The following is a 15,188-nucleotide window of genomic DNA, read 5'->3' as shown; positions in this document are numbered from 1 at the left end:
GAGAGAGCGAGAGAGAGAGAGAGAGAGAGAGAGAGAGAGAGAGAGAGAGAGAGAGAGAGAGAGTGTGTGTGTGTGTGTGTGTGTGAGTGTGTGTCTGTCAATAGCCTTCCTTTTGTCTGTAAATCCATATTTGTATATTTGTGGAACTGGGACTGGCGTGAGTAAGCACATTTTTTAAAAAAGTAGAAAAAAGAAGAAGAAAAAAACCTCTCTCGCTTCTCCAGGTTAGTGTAATGGAACCGCCCTTACCCCTACGTGTGTGTCTAATCTCTGTGCACAGAATCGGTTAATCCCGAGTTAGCCGAGTCTCAACCTGCCCATTCATAATCATAGACTCCTTGGCGACGACAAGCGTCGCTAGATACTGCTATTTGATCTATCACTGCCGTGTTGTGAGAGTACAGTGTCTGGATCATTGGTGAAAAGAAGACAAGGAACCGGTCATATTGAGTGAGTTATTCTATTATAATTAATATTAATCAAGATGCCCGCGATACTAATTAGCAGTGTAGGAGAATGTACTTTGTATGTGTTCGATGTAGGTGTTGGTGCAGACACATTTATGCAAACAATATTTCCGTTATATAGATTTATGTTTCGATCCAAACAATGTGGCAGAGAAAAATATAATGTAGCAGTCGATCATTCAACTTCGTTGTTCAAAGATATATATTTTTAAAATCCGTGTTTTGAGGACGGGAAGGGTGCGCAGGGGCGGATCCAGGAAATATTTTGCGGGGGAGGGGAGATAACGGGAAATAAGCACACGGTCCATCTTGTCAATATATGAAGTATCAATAAAACAAATTCCAACAAATTTTCCCGTTTTTAATATATTTGCAATAAAAAGAAAGGGGGCGTTTGGAACGTTTATGGGGGACGGGTCCCCGGGAACCCCTTGGATCCGTTTCTGGTGGGAGTGAAAATAAAGTGTTTGAATTAATTGATAAGATGGCATAAGATGGAATTTCACCGACAATCTTTAGTCTTCAGGTCTACCGTCTATAAAAATATCGTAGATAACAATTATATTACACACAGTCTTAGAGTATAATTATAGGCCTACGCATATGACATATACAGGGTGTAGGCGGTTTGGCCTTAGGTTTTGTGTAGGGTCTGCCCCCCCCCCCCCCCCCCCCCCCCCCCCCCCCCCCCCCCCCCAACCCCCCCCCCCCCACCCCCCCCCCCCCCCCCCCCCCCCCCCCCCCCCCCCCCCCCCCCCCCCCCCCCCCCCCCCCCCCCCCCCCCCCCTCCCCCCCCACCCCCCCCCCCCCCCCCCCCCCCCCCCCCCCCCCCCCCCCCCCCGGCTTCCATTTGGTCACACCAACGTTCAAAATATGATTGGTAATTTTTCCTCTTTAAACTTTATTAACCAACTTTCCCGTGGGCTTTGGCCAACCTTTCCTCCTAACCTCCCAGGGACTTAAATTATATTTATTTTTAATAAAGAAAATGTTAATATTACATTATTTTATTATTATTTTATTATTTTAAGTAGTTTATAGGTAAATTTTGTTTTAAGGGCGCAGCCAAAATTTATTAATCTCCATCCCCCCTCCACCCCACCCCCACCCTATTACCATTTTGGCTTTAATATTCTAACTTTCTAAATTGTCTGTAGTAGTTAGGAAATCCCTGTCCCAAGTCAGACCCCAGATCCTATTGGAGGCCGAACTCGGGATAGGCGTGTTCAAAACCATAATGGTATACGGACACGTTAAACCACTTTAAACGTTAAACGTTATAGTTAGCTTAATCAGAGGTCAACAGAAATTTTTAGAACTAATGACTGAATATGTACAAATAATAGAAAACATAACGTTGAAGTTTGATTTAGATCAACCAGACACCCAAAATATCCATATATAATCAATTCTAAAGTTTATTTTGTATTTATGCAAAAATAATTACGAAGAAAATAAGACTATCTCAGGGTTAATTTAACTATCCTTTGAAGACAGTGTCTTGATTTGACAGTTTGTCGTGCGGAAACATTTTGATGATACTGAGTTTTCGCAAGACACTTTTAAAAATATGTCCAGGATCCCGAAGATCACCATAAGTACATATAATAACTACTTTATGCACTTAAGGTGATCTTAGCGCTAAGATCGCTTCGTGAAACGGAGCCCAGTGTGACAATTCAGAACACTAAATGATTTCGAACATAACTGTCATTGTTTAACGACACCACTAGAGCACATTGATTTATTAATCATTGGCTATTGGATGTCAAACATTTGGTAATTTTTGACAGTCATAGAGAGGAAACGCGCTACATTAGTAGCAAGGGATCTTTTATATACGCCATCCCACAGACAGGATAGCACATACCACGGCCTTTGATATACCAGTCGTGGTGCGCTGGCTGGAACGAAAAACAACCCAAATGAGCCCACCGACAAGGATCGATCCCAAACCGACCGCGCATCAAGCGAGCGCTTTACCACTAGGCTACGTCCCGCCCCTGATTTCGCACATAAATCACTTACCGATTACTCGTCTCCAGATTGGGTTGTGAAGTGCCGGATCAATGTATCTGTGTTTACTAGTGTACACCCAGAAATAAACTGCACATATCAGGCTAATACGTCGGGACGTAGCCCAGTGGTACAGCTCTCGGTCGGTGTGAGATCGATGGGTGGGCCCATTGGGCTATTTCTCGTTCCAGCTAGTGCACCACGACTGGTATATCAAAGGCCGTGGTATGTACTACCCTGTCTGTGGGATGGTTCATATAAAAGATCCCTTGCTGCTAATCAAAAAGGAGTAGCCCGTAAAGTGGAGACAGCGTGTTTCCTCTCTCAATATCGGTGTGGTCATTAACCATATGTCTGACGTCATATAGCCGTAATAAAATGTGTTGAGTGCGTCGTTAAATAAAACATTTCTTTCTTCTTCTTTTTTTCTTAATATCAGGCTAATATGTAAATTTTAGACAGAAATTCCACACGGTGTTGCAAGAGGTTAAGAACCTTTAATATATGTGCACGTAATTCTATGATAATTTCACACCCAACAATATTCATTTGAACTGTACATAATCACCGCACTGACTACGATGGTGAAAAAGAAATTAATTGGATTCGCCTGTGACCACCGTTTCACACTATGTTACGCTATTACTGCGGAGATTACAATATATACTGGCTTTCGAGTATTAATTTACTTACCAGTAAACCAGTGCATATTGGTGTTACGCTCACTGCATTCACATAATACGTCCATTAGTGGCTCCCACTGGAATTCAGTTATTTAATGCATAAGCACGCACACTTCGAATAATGGCACACACGTTGGTAGTTGCTTTGGTTCAGTAATCATCAATGCAGTTGCTATGAACTTGTCAAGTTTTGCAGTGTGTCGTTTGCTTCGTAGCCCAGTGGTAAAGCGCTCGCCCGTTGGTGGGCCCATTGGGCTATTTCTCGTTCCAGCCAGTGCACCACGACTGGTATATTAAAGGCCGTGGTATGTGCTATCCTGCATGTGGGATGGTGCATATAAAAATGCCTTTCTACTAATGGAAAAATGTAGCGGGTTTCCTCTAAGACTATATGTCAGAATTACCAAATGTTTGATATCCAATAGCCGATGATTAATAAATCAATGTGCTCTAATGGTGTCGTTAAACAAAACAAAATTTACTTGTTTGCTTAAGATACATTTTTACCTACTTAAAACAATTAATGTTTTTAATGTATTAATAGGTTTTAATAAAGTTAAAGTTTGTTTTGTTTAACGACACCACTAGAGTACATTGATTAAATTATCGGCTATTGGATGTCAAATATTTTGTAATTCTGACTCGTAGTCATCAGTGGAAACCCGCTACATTTTTCCTAATGCAGCAAGGGATCTTTTATATATATATATATATATATATACACTTTACCACAGACAGAAAAACACATACCAGGGCCTTTGACCAGTTGTAGTGCACTGGTTGAAACGAGAGAAAAAAATCAGTTGAATGGATCCACCGAGGTGGTTCTATCCTGGGACGCAAGCACCTCAAGCGAGCACTCAACTGACTGAGCTAAATCCCGCCCCAGGTTTTAATAAAGAAATACCGGCCTCGGTGGTGTCGTGGTTAAGCCATCGGACATAAGGATGGTAGGTACAGGGTTCGCAGCCCGGTACCAGCTCCCACCCAACGCGAGGTTTAGCGACTCAGTGGGTAGGTGTAAGACCACTACACCCTCTTCTCTCTCACTAATCACTAACAACTAACCCACTGTCCTGGACAGACAGCTCAGATAGCTGACGTGTGTGCCCAGGACATCGTGCTTGAACCTTAATTGGACCTTAATATAAGAACGAAAATAAGTTGAAATGAAATGAAATAATAAACCGAACAGATTCTAGACAATAATAAGCATACGAGCTCCAATGTTTAGAGGGGAAGGGGGGGTTGCAGACTGATTTTTGCCCGAATGTATCTAAAATGTCCGAAATATAGGCCAGTGGTGGATTCAGTGTCAAATCGAGCAGGGGTCACGGGGATGTGAAGGTGGCGAGTGGGAATAGGTGGGAGGTAGTAATATTGTACTTTTTAAATATATTGTCACAACAGGCAGGGGCGGATGCAGTATTTTTCTAGGGAGGAGGTGCAATGCTTCAAAGGGGCTCCTACTAATATTATATTATATTCAAAAGTATATATATATATATATATATATATATATATATATATATATATATGTATGTGTGTGTGTGTGTGTGTGTGTGTGTGTGTGTGTGGTAATCTTCCACAGAAACATCAATTAACCATTGTAAACAAGTTCCCCACTAAAAACCAATAAATGCATTATGTTTATTGGCTAAACACTGAATTTTTCAAGGCACTTCGAATTTTGTAGGCAGTTCTTACGATTAAATTAATGAAATAAACTGAATTGAACTTAACTGAATTAACTTCGCGAATATTTCTTGTACAGTTATAAATATGCATTGGGGTATGGCCCTCTTCAGTCGCAGTCACACATACACGCACGCACGCACGCACACACGCACGCACGCAATGTGGGTGGCCCCTCAATATAAAACCCTCGCTACGCCAATGCCTACGAACTTAAACTTCAACGGTCCTGATAAACAATCAATCAAACACTTACCTCTATTGATATAGGCCTATCCACTCAACACTTGTTGAAAATATTGCAACAGGACAGGCACAGCCGCACAATAGTTAGCTGTCGTCATAGGTAGGATTAGATCATGTCCAGATATTTAATACTTAAACAAATTTAACATAAATATGATTATTAAATGACAAACAGCGATTCTGTCCACACATTTCAGAAGTTAAAACAATAGTCAGAAAAATATGCGTAGTATCGCTTTGAGATCAATAAGCATATTTAAAAACGTAAAAGCATTGTTGACGTCACGTCAAAGGACTGTCGACGTTTTTATAATAACGTTTCCGGCCATTTTCGTAACTTAACTGGAAACGTCGAAATGCCATTGAAAGGCATACGGGCTCCCATTTTCCGAATTTCACGAAATTGTCCGACTTTGGATATGTAAGATATTTAACTAATGGTCACTCACGAAAGACCAAATATTCAATTCAATTCAATTCAATTTATTGCATATTACCAAACATACTGGTGTCAGCAAACAGATAAAAACAAACACAACATCAATAACAACAACAAAAATTAATAATAATAACAATATTAATGCACAGGCCAGACGGAGACACAAAATGTGTATTATATTTATAGGAATATTTATGTAATAATAAAGTATATTATAAAAATAAAATGGTTAAAGTACTTGGAAATAATTAAATTAAATCACTGCCTCACTGACAGCTGGAACAAGAATTTTACGTTTAGAAATACAGCCGTCAATAAATGTTAATACATGGTTAAGAATTTCGATGTCACCATTATTGTATGACATCATAAATATAAATTGTAAATTGCCATTGTGTGTGTGTGTGTGTGTGTGTGTGTGTGTGTGTGTGTGTGTGTGTGTGTAACAAATACAAACACGTCCGCACACTCATAAATACATAACCAGGGCCGTAGCTAGCGGGGGGGGGGGGGGGGGGAAAAAAAATTCGTTAAGCATTATAGAAAGTTAAAGAAAGGAGTTTTAGACTATTAACTACTCAGTTGCCCCCCCCCCCCCCCCCCCCCCCCCCCCCCCCCCCCAAACAAAAAATCCTAGCTACGGCCCTGATAACATATAAATAACTAGTGATAATAATGAAAAATACAACACATGTATTTGGGTATAGGCTACTGTTCTTTTAGGGCTTATGACATTTGTCAGTGATTTCTTTTATTAATTTGCACAATTTCTTGAGAATACTCAATTGTTATTCGTCGTTAACTGCTTAAATTCCATCATACTGGGTTTAATATAATATGGCTTCAACAATGATTTACGAGTGTTTGCGAAAAAAAATGCATGTGATTACATAGTGAAATTCGTCTCCGATATCGTTATTGTTACATAATATGCATGTTCTATATTCTAATGGAATGTTGTCCCAGGGTCCTGTTTCAATTGGTAATAGTTGGCTATTCTGAATTTTAGTAAAGTTGTCCAGGATTTTTGTGGTAGTAAAATATAATATTTTCCAAAATTAAGACTATCTTTAAAAATAGCGTATGTTTTACCTCTTGATGATAATGATATTTCACCATCTCACTGTTGTAGATACTGATCATTTTGTCTTAATTTAACGCGTTAAGAAGTTGATTTATTGAAGAGAAGCTCACTGACAGCCATGTATCAGTCATACCTAGGTGATTGAATATATCATCCACGTGTTTCATCCATAATTTTATAGTTATATCCATTTAGGAATGAGTCGTGTAGCACTAGTTGATATAATAAAAACGAGGATTTCGTACGTTTGTCTAAAATAGTTCGGGCCCAAAAACTTATAATTCTTTGTTGGATGATAAATTTTACAGGTTTTCATCCTAGTTCTTCGTATAACATGAACAGTGATGTTCCTTTTTTCACGGGTTTGTATGTCTCAAGAATTGTATATGAATATTTTCAATAATGTCAATATTTTCATAACCCCATATTTCACACCCGTATAATAGAATCGGAAGTAGGCCTACCATAGAGTCCTGCTTTCGTCGCCTTTTATGCCAGTGATTTTTTGGTTACATTAAATTTGTTTAGTTTGGTAAAAGTTAAACCTAAATATTTGTATACTTTTACATCTTCTAGCTCATGATTTCCGAGTTTAAATACTTTCTTGTGGTCATTTCCGCTTCCATTAAAGAGTATTATTTTAGTTTTATTTGCATTGACTTTAAAGTTTCCATTTGTTATTGAACATATTTAGGAATTGCTGTAGATCGCAGGCATTGACCGGCCTCGGTGGCGTCGTGGTTAGGCCATCGGTCAACAGGCTGGTAGGTACTGGGTTCGGATCCCAGTCGAGGCATGGGCTTTTTAATCCAGATACCGACTCCAAACCCCGAGTGAGTGCTCCACAAGGCTCAATGGGTAGGTGTAAACCACTTGCACCGACCAGTGATCCATAACTGGTTAAACATGGTTTGTGCTATCCTAGCTGTGGAAAGCGCAAATAAAAGATCCCTTGCTGTTAATCGGAAAGAGTAGCCCATGAAGTGGCGACAGCGGGTTTCCTCTCAAAAACTATGTGGTCTTTAACCATATGTCTGACGCCATATAACCGTAAATAAAATGTGTTGAGTGCGTCGTTAAATAAAACATTTCTTTCTTTCTTGTTGCAAGAAGCGCAGTATCGTCGGCATATAAAAGGCATACAAAGTACAGGGCCATTTAACAAAACGATTCTATGTCATCCGTAGCCAGGGATACTCAATTATAGTTATGGCAAATTTTCTCCTTGACGGACTCCAATGTTACATGGGAATAGTTCTGAGGTTCCACTTTTTGTACAAATACAAGATTTTATTCCTTGCTACATTTGGTAAATAATTTTGATTTTTTTGTTTCATTTGTATTGTTCTAAACGTTTTTGCCATAGGCAAGTCCTAGAAATTAAACCAAACGCCTTTTGGAAGTTCTTAGTTGATACATTTGCTTTTCAATAATAAATTTGTTTGAAGACTGTTCTCTCATTAAACACTTTTTTGTATGATTTACTTGCATTTATTAGTCTTAGCTTATTTTCTATAGTTTTATACGAGTTTGTTTTGGCCTCATGGTACTTTCCGCGGAGAACTCTATACCTATATGACTTTCCGAACAATGCTCGATTACCTTTGGGTTTTACAGGCCGGTTGTTCGTGCGATTTCGTTCATGACTTAGTGTTCACTACAAAGGTAAATACTAGAATAGTTTATTTATCTTGGCACAATAATGTACACCCGTAATTTAAAGTTTGTGAGATTTATGGTATCACAAGACGATATCCCACATAAGATCAATGTCCAGTTAAAGACATCCAACTGACTGCTTCTTGGTAATAATTTACAGTTCAAACTCAAAATGTTCAATGAAACTAACACTTACCGAAACGGAGTTCCACTAACGCTCACAGGATACTGCAAGCTGCCAAGCTCCACCGTTTAAGTAGATTTTCCTTGGAAAGGACGTGCCAATGTTTTTGAAACCTGATTTTTTAGAATATTTAAGAACCAGAATACTACACATATACTTATCTTTTGTGACACCCAATTGATGATGTGTATTTTTGTGCTGGGGTGTCGTCAAACATTCATTCTTTCATCCGCTCACTTCACTTGTGGCCGTTAGATGTAATAAATTTGTCTTCCGACTCATTTAAAATTCCATCGTTTTTTCGCTCGTTCTAAAATAAACTGTATTTAAAGGCCACGCATTGGCTACAGTAGCCTACTCTATGTCATCATTATCATAATAATAATTATTATAATAAAGATGATTATTATTATTTCAGGAATCCAACATGTCTGACAAAAAGATTATAACAGTGTTTTGTGCCACCGGAGCACAGGGCGGTGCCGTAGCTCGTGCACTCAGCAAAGACCCGGATCTGCACGTGCGAGCAGTGACACGAGACGTCAATACTCAGAAGGCAGACAAACTAAAAAGCTTGGGTGTTGAACTGGTCCAGTGTAATACTTCCAACCCCGCCAGTGTCAGAGATGCCTTGTCTGGGGCGGACGGGTGCTTCATTGTCACGCACACAGACTTCGGCAAACAAAACAGTTTTGAAATGGAAGTACACGAAGGGCGACAGATTGCAGACGCGTGCAAAGCAATGCGCGTTGGCAGCGTGGTGTTTAGTACGCAGCGGTCATCACGTGTCCTGGGTCTACAAACGCGTCACATGGATGCCAAGGCCGAAATCGAGACGTACATGCACGACCTTGACTTACCCCTCACTTGTGTCATGGTTCCGTGCTATTACGAGCAGTTCATGGGACTGTTTAAACCAGAAAAGATCGACAACAATAAATATATTCTTGGTAAGGTATTTATAGACCTAACTGCTATTTAATTGGTATCAAACAAGCTCTCGGGTGTCCTCTGGTCAGGTCAGGTCATAGGGTTTTACGTGCATATTCAGAACAAGATGTTGTAGCGCACGCCTGTCGTGGGCACAAGAGCCGGCCATGGCCGGCTCCTCCGTCCATGACAGGAAAGTGTCCTCTATCGCTGGTCTGTTTATATATTGCTATTAGACTGACCAGCGCTAGAGGGTACACGTGCGAACTGGCAGAAAACGTAATTTGCATATGAACAAAATATTGTATAAAATAATGTTTAACATTCACCCACAAAATTTACTATTTTTAAATAATAATAAAATAATAATTTGTCTATTTTATATCTTATGTTCAATGGCTTTATGTTTAATGACTCAATGTGATCCAGACATCCCGATGACTCAATGTGATCCAGACATCCCGATGACTCAATGTGATGCATTTCTAAAAACTAGTTACAAAACCACAACATCATCCAAAGTAAGGGGCGGGACAGTCTTTTCACACCAGTATTCAGCTTCTGTTAAAGGGACATTCCTGAGTTTGCTGCATTGTAAGATGATTCCGAGTAATAAAATATTTCTACGATTAAACTTACATATTAAATGTATTTTCTGGTTTAGAATATTAGTGTCTGTATATTAAATGTGTTTCTGATCGTCTTAATATTTGTAAGAAGCCCAAACTGGATTTTGTCTTCAAATAAGTTTGGAAATAAAATGAAATTTAACCTAGTACAAATATTAGAACGATCAGAAACACGTTTAATATACAGCTACTATTTTACGCAGAAAAATATATTTGATGTGTAATTACAATCGTTAAAAAGTCTTTGTTAGTCCATAACATCTTAAAAAGTGCAGCAAACTCAGGAATGTCCCTTTAATATCAACCACGAAAGAACGCATCAAATATACATAGATGAATGTTCCATTGGATATGCAAGACAAGTTACTTTTCAGCCAGGAGCATCGTACGCTACTGTTATAGGAACACAGGGGCCTATTTCACAAAACATTGTAAGTTTACGTCTGCGAGTAGCAGTTACACCGGGCATACATTTACACTTGTTTGATTCCGAAAATTACATCATTACAGAAGATTGAGCATTTTTAGGACAAAAGAAAATTAAATATGTGTACTTTTAACTGTATTTGCACTATAATAGTAATAAAAATAGTGGTTCAGTCGTAGATTTACGTTTACGTACAAAACTAGGCTTACGATGTTTCGTGAAATTGGGCCCAGACCTTCAAAGTAATTACATGTGTATGTATTAGTAATGGTCATTTCGTCCGGCACGACAAATCAACCAGAATGAAATGTATGTACTATAAAAGTTGTTGAACGCCATCGGAGATAACCAGGCTTCCGGGAACAGTACACTTATTATCAGCGTGGTTCCGTTTGACTGGAACAGAGATGTAATTCAGTGATTAGTGTGATGGCCCCAGGAGCAATGGGTCGTAGGACTGATCAACTCTGTGAACCCATCGTGCGGTTTCATAATTCCCCATTCTACGTTGTGCACGATTGGTGATTCAGCGACCTCTTTCTTTAAAGTGATTGTCCCGAGTTTATTGCCATCAAATTAGACAGCGTAAGACATAAATCACTTTCACCCCCCCCCCCCCGTGTGTATCTGTTTCTCCCCCCCCCCCCCCCCCATATCTCTCCTTCCCTCTTTTTCTTTGTGTGCGTGCTCCTCCCTCTCTTTCTTTTGAAATGTTAAGTTTTCGCATTTACCTAGTTATCCCAGTGTTTGTATTAGGTTATTATGACTTTCAGCTGCAGTAAAAAAATTTAATAATAATCTCTCTCTCTCTCTCTCTCTCTCTCTCTCTCTCTCTCAATTATAAGACATATAGATAAACACATTTCTGGTTCTCCTTGATCAAATTATTTCATTTTAAACGAGAATGGAAAACAGAAAAAAAATATATGTATAAAATTACTGCATCTGAAAGTCGTAATAACCTAATACAAACACTGGGATAACTGTTGGTAAATGCGAAAACTTAACATTCAAGTTAACGTAAGAATTGACGATGTCGCCATTGAAAGCATTTTGACTTCGTCAAGAGGAGACAAAGATATAATTGGTCAAAAATACTTTGTGGTGGCTACTAATTCAGGATAGTCCTTTTATTAGCCTTGAACAAAGTTTAACAATGACAATACAAGTCGATTTGAAACCATGCCGAGGTGCCGTCAAAACTCGCACTCGTTCCATTTTGCGTTATTGGACATTTAGCCACAATCATCATAATTACTCCCCAGTTACCCAAATGATTCGAGGTTATGGCCAACTGGGAATAGATGTAAAGTGAATGACTGTAAACTACCAAGACGGATTAAATTAATAGTAAATAAATCAATAATAGATCGGTCAATGCATACAATATCTCTATCCATCTAATCCGGATCAATCAATCTTCAGTAACACTACCACATCGTAGTAAGCAAATGGCTGTACTATTTGTTCCTGAAATAAAGTTAAAGATTGTTTTGTTGAACACCACCACTGGAGCATATTGATGTATTAATCATCGGCTATTGGATGTCAAACATTCGGTAATTTTGATTTTGTAGTCTTCAAAGAACACGTTACATTGTTCCATAAGCAGCAATAAGGGATTTTTTATATGCAGTTTCCCAGACAAGACAGCACATACCACGGCCTTTGATATACCAGTCGTGGGGCTTTTCTAAAATATATTGCAGTGTTACGTATGTCCATCTAGATGATGAACACGATCGTTTATCTTAACTTACTTTGTCATATCTATAGGCGTACGGGTTCCCATGTTTTAGGGAGATTTTTGCCCGAATTAAATGAAAATGCCCAAATCTGGATAACAACATTTATTCATATTAGCATTACGATGAAACCACTATATAGGGTTGAAAACAAGTCACTTCGCATATTTTACCAGGGTTACATCCAATAGTAATATTGTGGGTAGAATTTATGGATTTTCTCCAGCACGGGGGGGGGGGGGGGGGGGGGGGGCGGCAACTCGTCTCATATACTTATGGTCATATCTATAAACTAATTATTTCCCTAGAAATTCCCATGGGAACGACCCCAATGCACCTGATCGCGCTGGACGACATGGGAGTGGTGGTGAGGCAGATCTTTAACAACTGGCAGACGTTCATCGACAAAACGATCGGTATCTGCGGGGACGTCCTCACAATCCGGGATGTTGCCGCCATACTGACACAAGTGCTCAGACCGAAGACGTTCGCGGATAAACCAGTAAGTGAACAGTAAACAGATGGTGTCCCTCGGGTGTCGTGCTACTCTTTATGAATTCTTGGTATTAACAGTGGGCACCGTTCAACAGTTCGGTTATGTATGAATTTTTTTTCTTTTAGATCCACAATTTGTTTTGCAAGAGCAACTCCAAATATATTTCACTTATCAAAAGAGATCAAAATTACACACACACACACACACACACATGCGCGCACACGCACGCTCTCTGCCGAAATTTAAACGTGGGGAGGGGGGGGGGGGGTCTCTTTGCATGTTGGTTTTGTTTCGTTATATGTAATTCATACTAAACAAAAACCGTCTATTCAGAATTGGCCACGAATGGCAGCATTTACTTGACGAATAGAGATGAGATTATAGTGTCTTTGCAAACATTTATACATAACTCTTGACAAATATACAGGGCTTCTAGATTATGGTAGCCCCACTCCCATGGCTAGTGATATCCAATGTTGGCTACTAAATAACTACTACTGCCATGCCCGATGGTCAGTGAATGTTGTAGTTAAGTTTATTTAGTATATCCTGCCCCCACTCCAACCCCCCAATCTTAGTATTTTTAAGTTTTATCTCCCTCTTTAGGCGGCATATCTGATTATTACTATTATTTAATAAAATTGTATTAATAAAATAAAGTACGGCTAGTGAATTTTTAATTGTGGCTGGTAAATATTTTAAATCACTGATCCCAAAATTAATGGATTTTATAAAAAAAATTAAAAAGCCCTGAATACATCATTTCTTTCTCATAAATTGTGTAACCCTTCCCAATCCCATATCCCTCTCCTCTAAGACATTAATAATTTCAAACCTTTTTTTTTCCCAAACCCCTTTGGATGCTCGTGAAAATGTAGATAACTAAACCTCCCCAAATTATACAGGACAAATGGTTATACAAGTATAAATACTGATGTATTTAACGAGGTCATATTTCTCGCTACTGTAATAGAAATGAGAAATAATATGAGCCGAATTTACAAAGCCTGTTTATGTCTACAAGAACTTACATTTACAATGCTTAAACACCTGCATTTAACAAAACAGGCTTCGTAAATTCGGCCCTATAAGTTTAAAACTACCATCCCTTTCTGTTTACATGATAGATACCTTAAAACATATTTATTTTACATTAGAAATCAAAAATTAAGAACCATTGCTTTTACTGTTTCAGCTGACAGTGAACGACTACAGAAACAAGAAAGACTTCCCTGGAGTGAGCGACTGGGCGAACCTGTTCACCTTCCGCATGAGAGTGGACCAGATCTTCAACATCCACCACACCAAAATGATCCATCCACAGATGAAATCCTTTGAGGAATGGGCAAGAGAAAATGCTGATACTCTACACAACGTCCTATGATCTGCGGTTTGAGGAATAAGCAGATGAAAATGATGAAGTTCTACACAATGTCCTGTGATTTGTGAATTTCTGAGTGAATAGTATGCCCGATAACAATAAAGTTAACACTAAAGAAAAGACGTCATTGTCCAACACAGTGATAACAACAATGACTTCAACAAAAATATTCAATGTTAATATTTTAAGCCAGAATTTTTTTTTTTTATTATCAGTTGGTAATGTCTTTTTATGAATTTTTTAAAATGTATAGCAAATAATATAATTATATATATATTGAAACCAAATAAAAAATTAATAAATAAAGGTGGACTAAACATACTAATTCTTAAAGTAGCTTTCCAGCAAATTTACTATAAAAAATGTACGTCAAACCAAACTTTAATTTTCACTTGGCAAACAACCAATTAAACTAAGCTGATATAATATTCTTATACATATTTACTATGATACTAATTTTTAAGTATGATCTGAAATGTTGCGGTATTATTGTTGTCATTGTCAATGTTGTTATCTTGGATTACCCAGAACTTCTGAAATTTGAATAAACATAATGGTGTGCAGGACATTTTGCAGGAGATTGGTCTAGATTGTGATGAGCAAACGTTTTAGGGGTGGTCACGTCATCATCCCCCAGAAAATACACTGGCAAAAAAAGACAATTCGTTTGGAGTAGAGGGGTTTCAACCTCCAACCCACCCCCCATCTGCATACATGATACTTGCCTGATTTGTTAAAGTTAACACCATGTCAGTATTAAAGCAGTATTACAATGTTATTTTGTGCCTACCTGCTTTGTTTGAGAATGTTATCTTTAATGCAAATGACATAACTCTATTTTGCTACAAATGACATAAAACGTTATAGTTTTGCTATCAGTATTGCTTTGAAAGAATATTAGCTAAAGATATTTGAAATTGCTTTATTATGTACACAAGAACTTTGGAGAAATGCTATTCTCATTTGGTCACATATTGTGGTATATATTGCATCAATATATATACTGCAAATGTTTAACCAAAGTACAAACTATTATACAATAGAACAAATAAAACTTATAATAGTTACGTATAATGCTGTTTGTCATTCGTCATCATAAAAACAACA

General features: G+C 38.4%; 1 protein-coding gene across 2 annotated transcripts; it reads left to right on the top strand.

Moving 5' to 3' along the window:
* The first annotated feature begins 342 nt into the window (after positions 1-342).
* LOC121383270 (nmrA-like family domain-containing protein 1) lies at positions 343-15,146 on the top strand. Of its 2 annotated transcripts, none has more exons than XM_041513184.1 (4): positions 343-450; positions 8,892-9,423; positions 12,513-12,706; positions 13,896-15,146. In XM_041513184.1, exons 2-4 carry the CDS (start codon positions 8,901-8,903, stop codon positions 14,082-14,084), a joined length of 906 nt encoding a protein of 301 aa, XP_041369118.1. In that variant the 5' UTR covers positions 343-450; positions 8,892-8,900; the 3' UTR covers positions 14,085-15,146. The 2 variants fall into 2 exon arrangements, with proteins under 2 accessions (XP_041369118.1, XP_041369119.1); XM_041513185.1 differs by lacking the exon at positions 343-450 and adding an exon at positions 5,459-5,528.
* The last annotated feature ends 42 nt before the right edge of the window (positions 15,147-15,188 follow it).

This window comes from Gigantopelta aegis, chromosome 10 (assembly GCF_016097555.1).
Source record: "Gigantopelta aegis isolate Gae_Host chromosome 10, Gae_host_genome, whole genome shotgun sequence".
Classification (NCBI taxonomy): domain Eukaryota; kingdom Metazoa; phylum Mollusca; class Gastropoda; order Neomphalida; family Peltospiridae; genus Gigantopelta; species Gigantopelta aegis.
The sequence above is the reverse complement of the archived record's forward strand: the minus strand, read 5'-3'. Positions and strand labels throughout refer to the sequence as shown.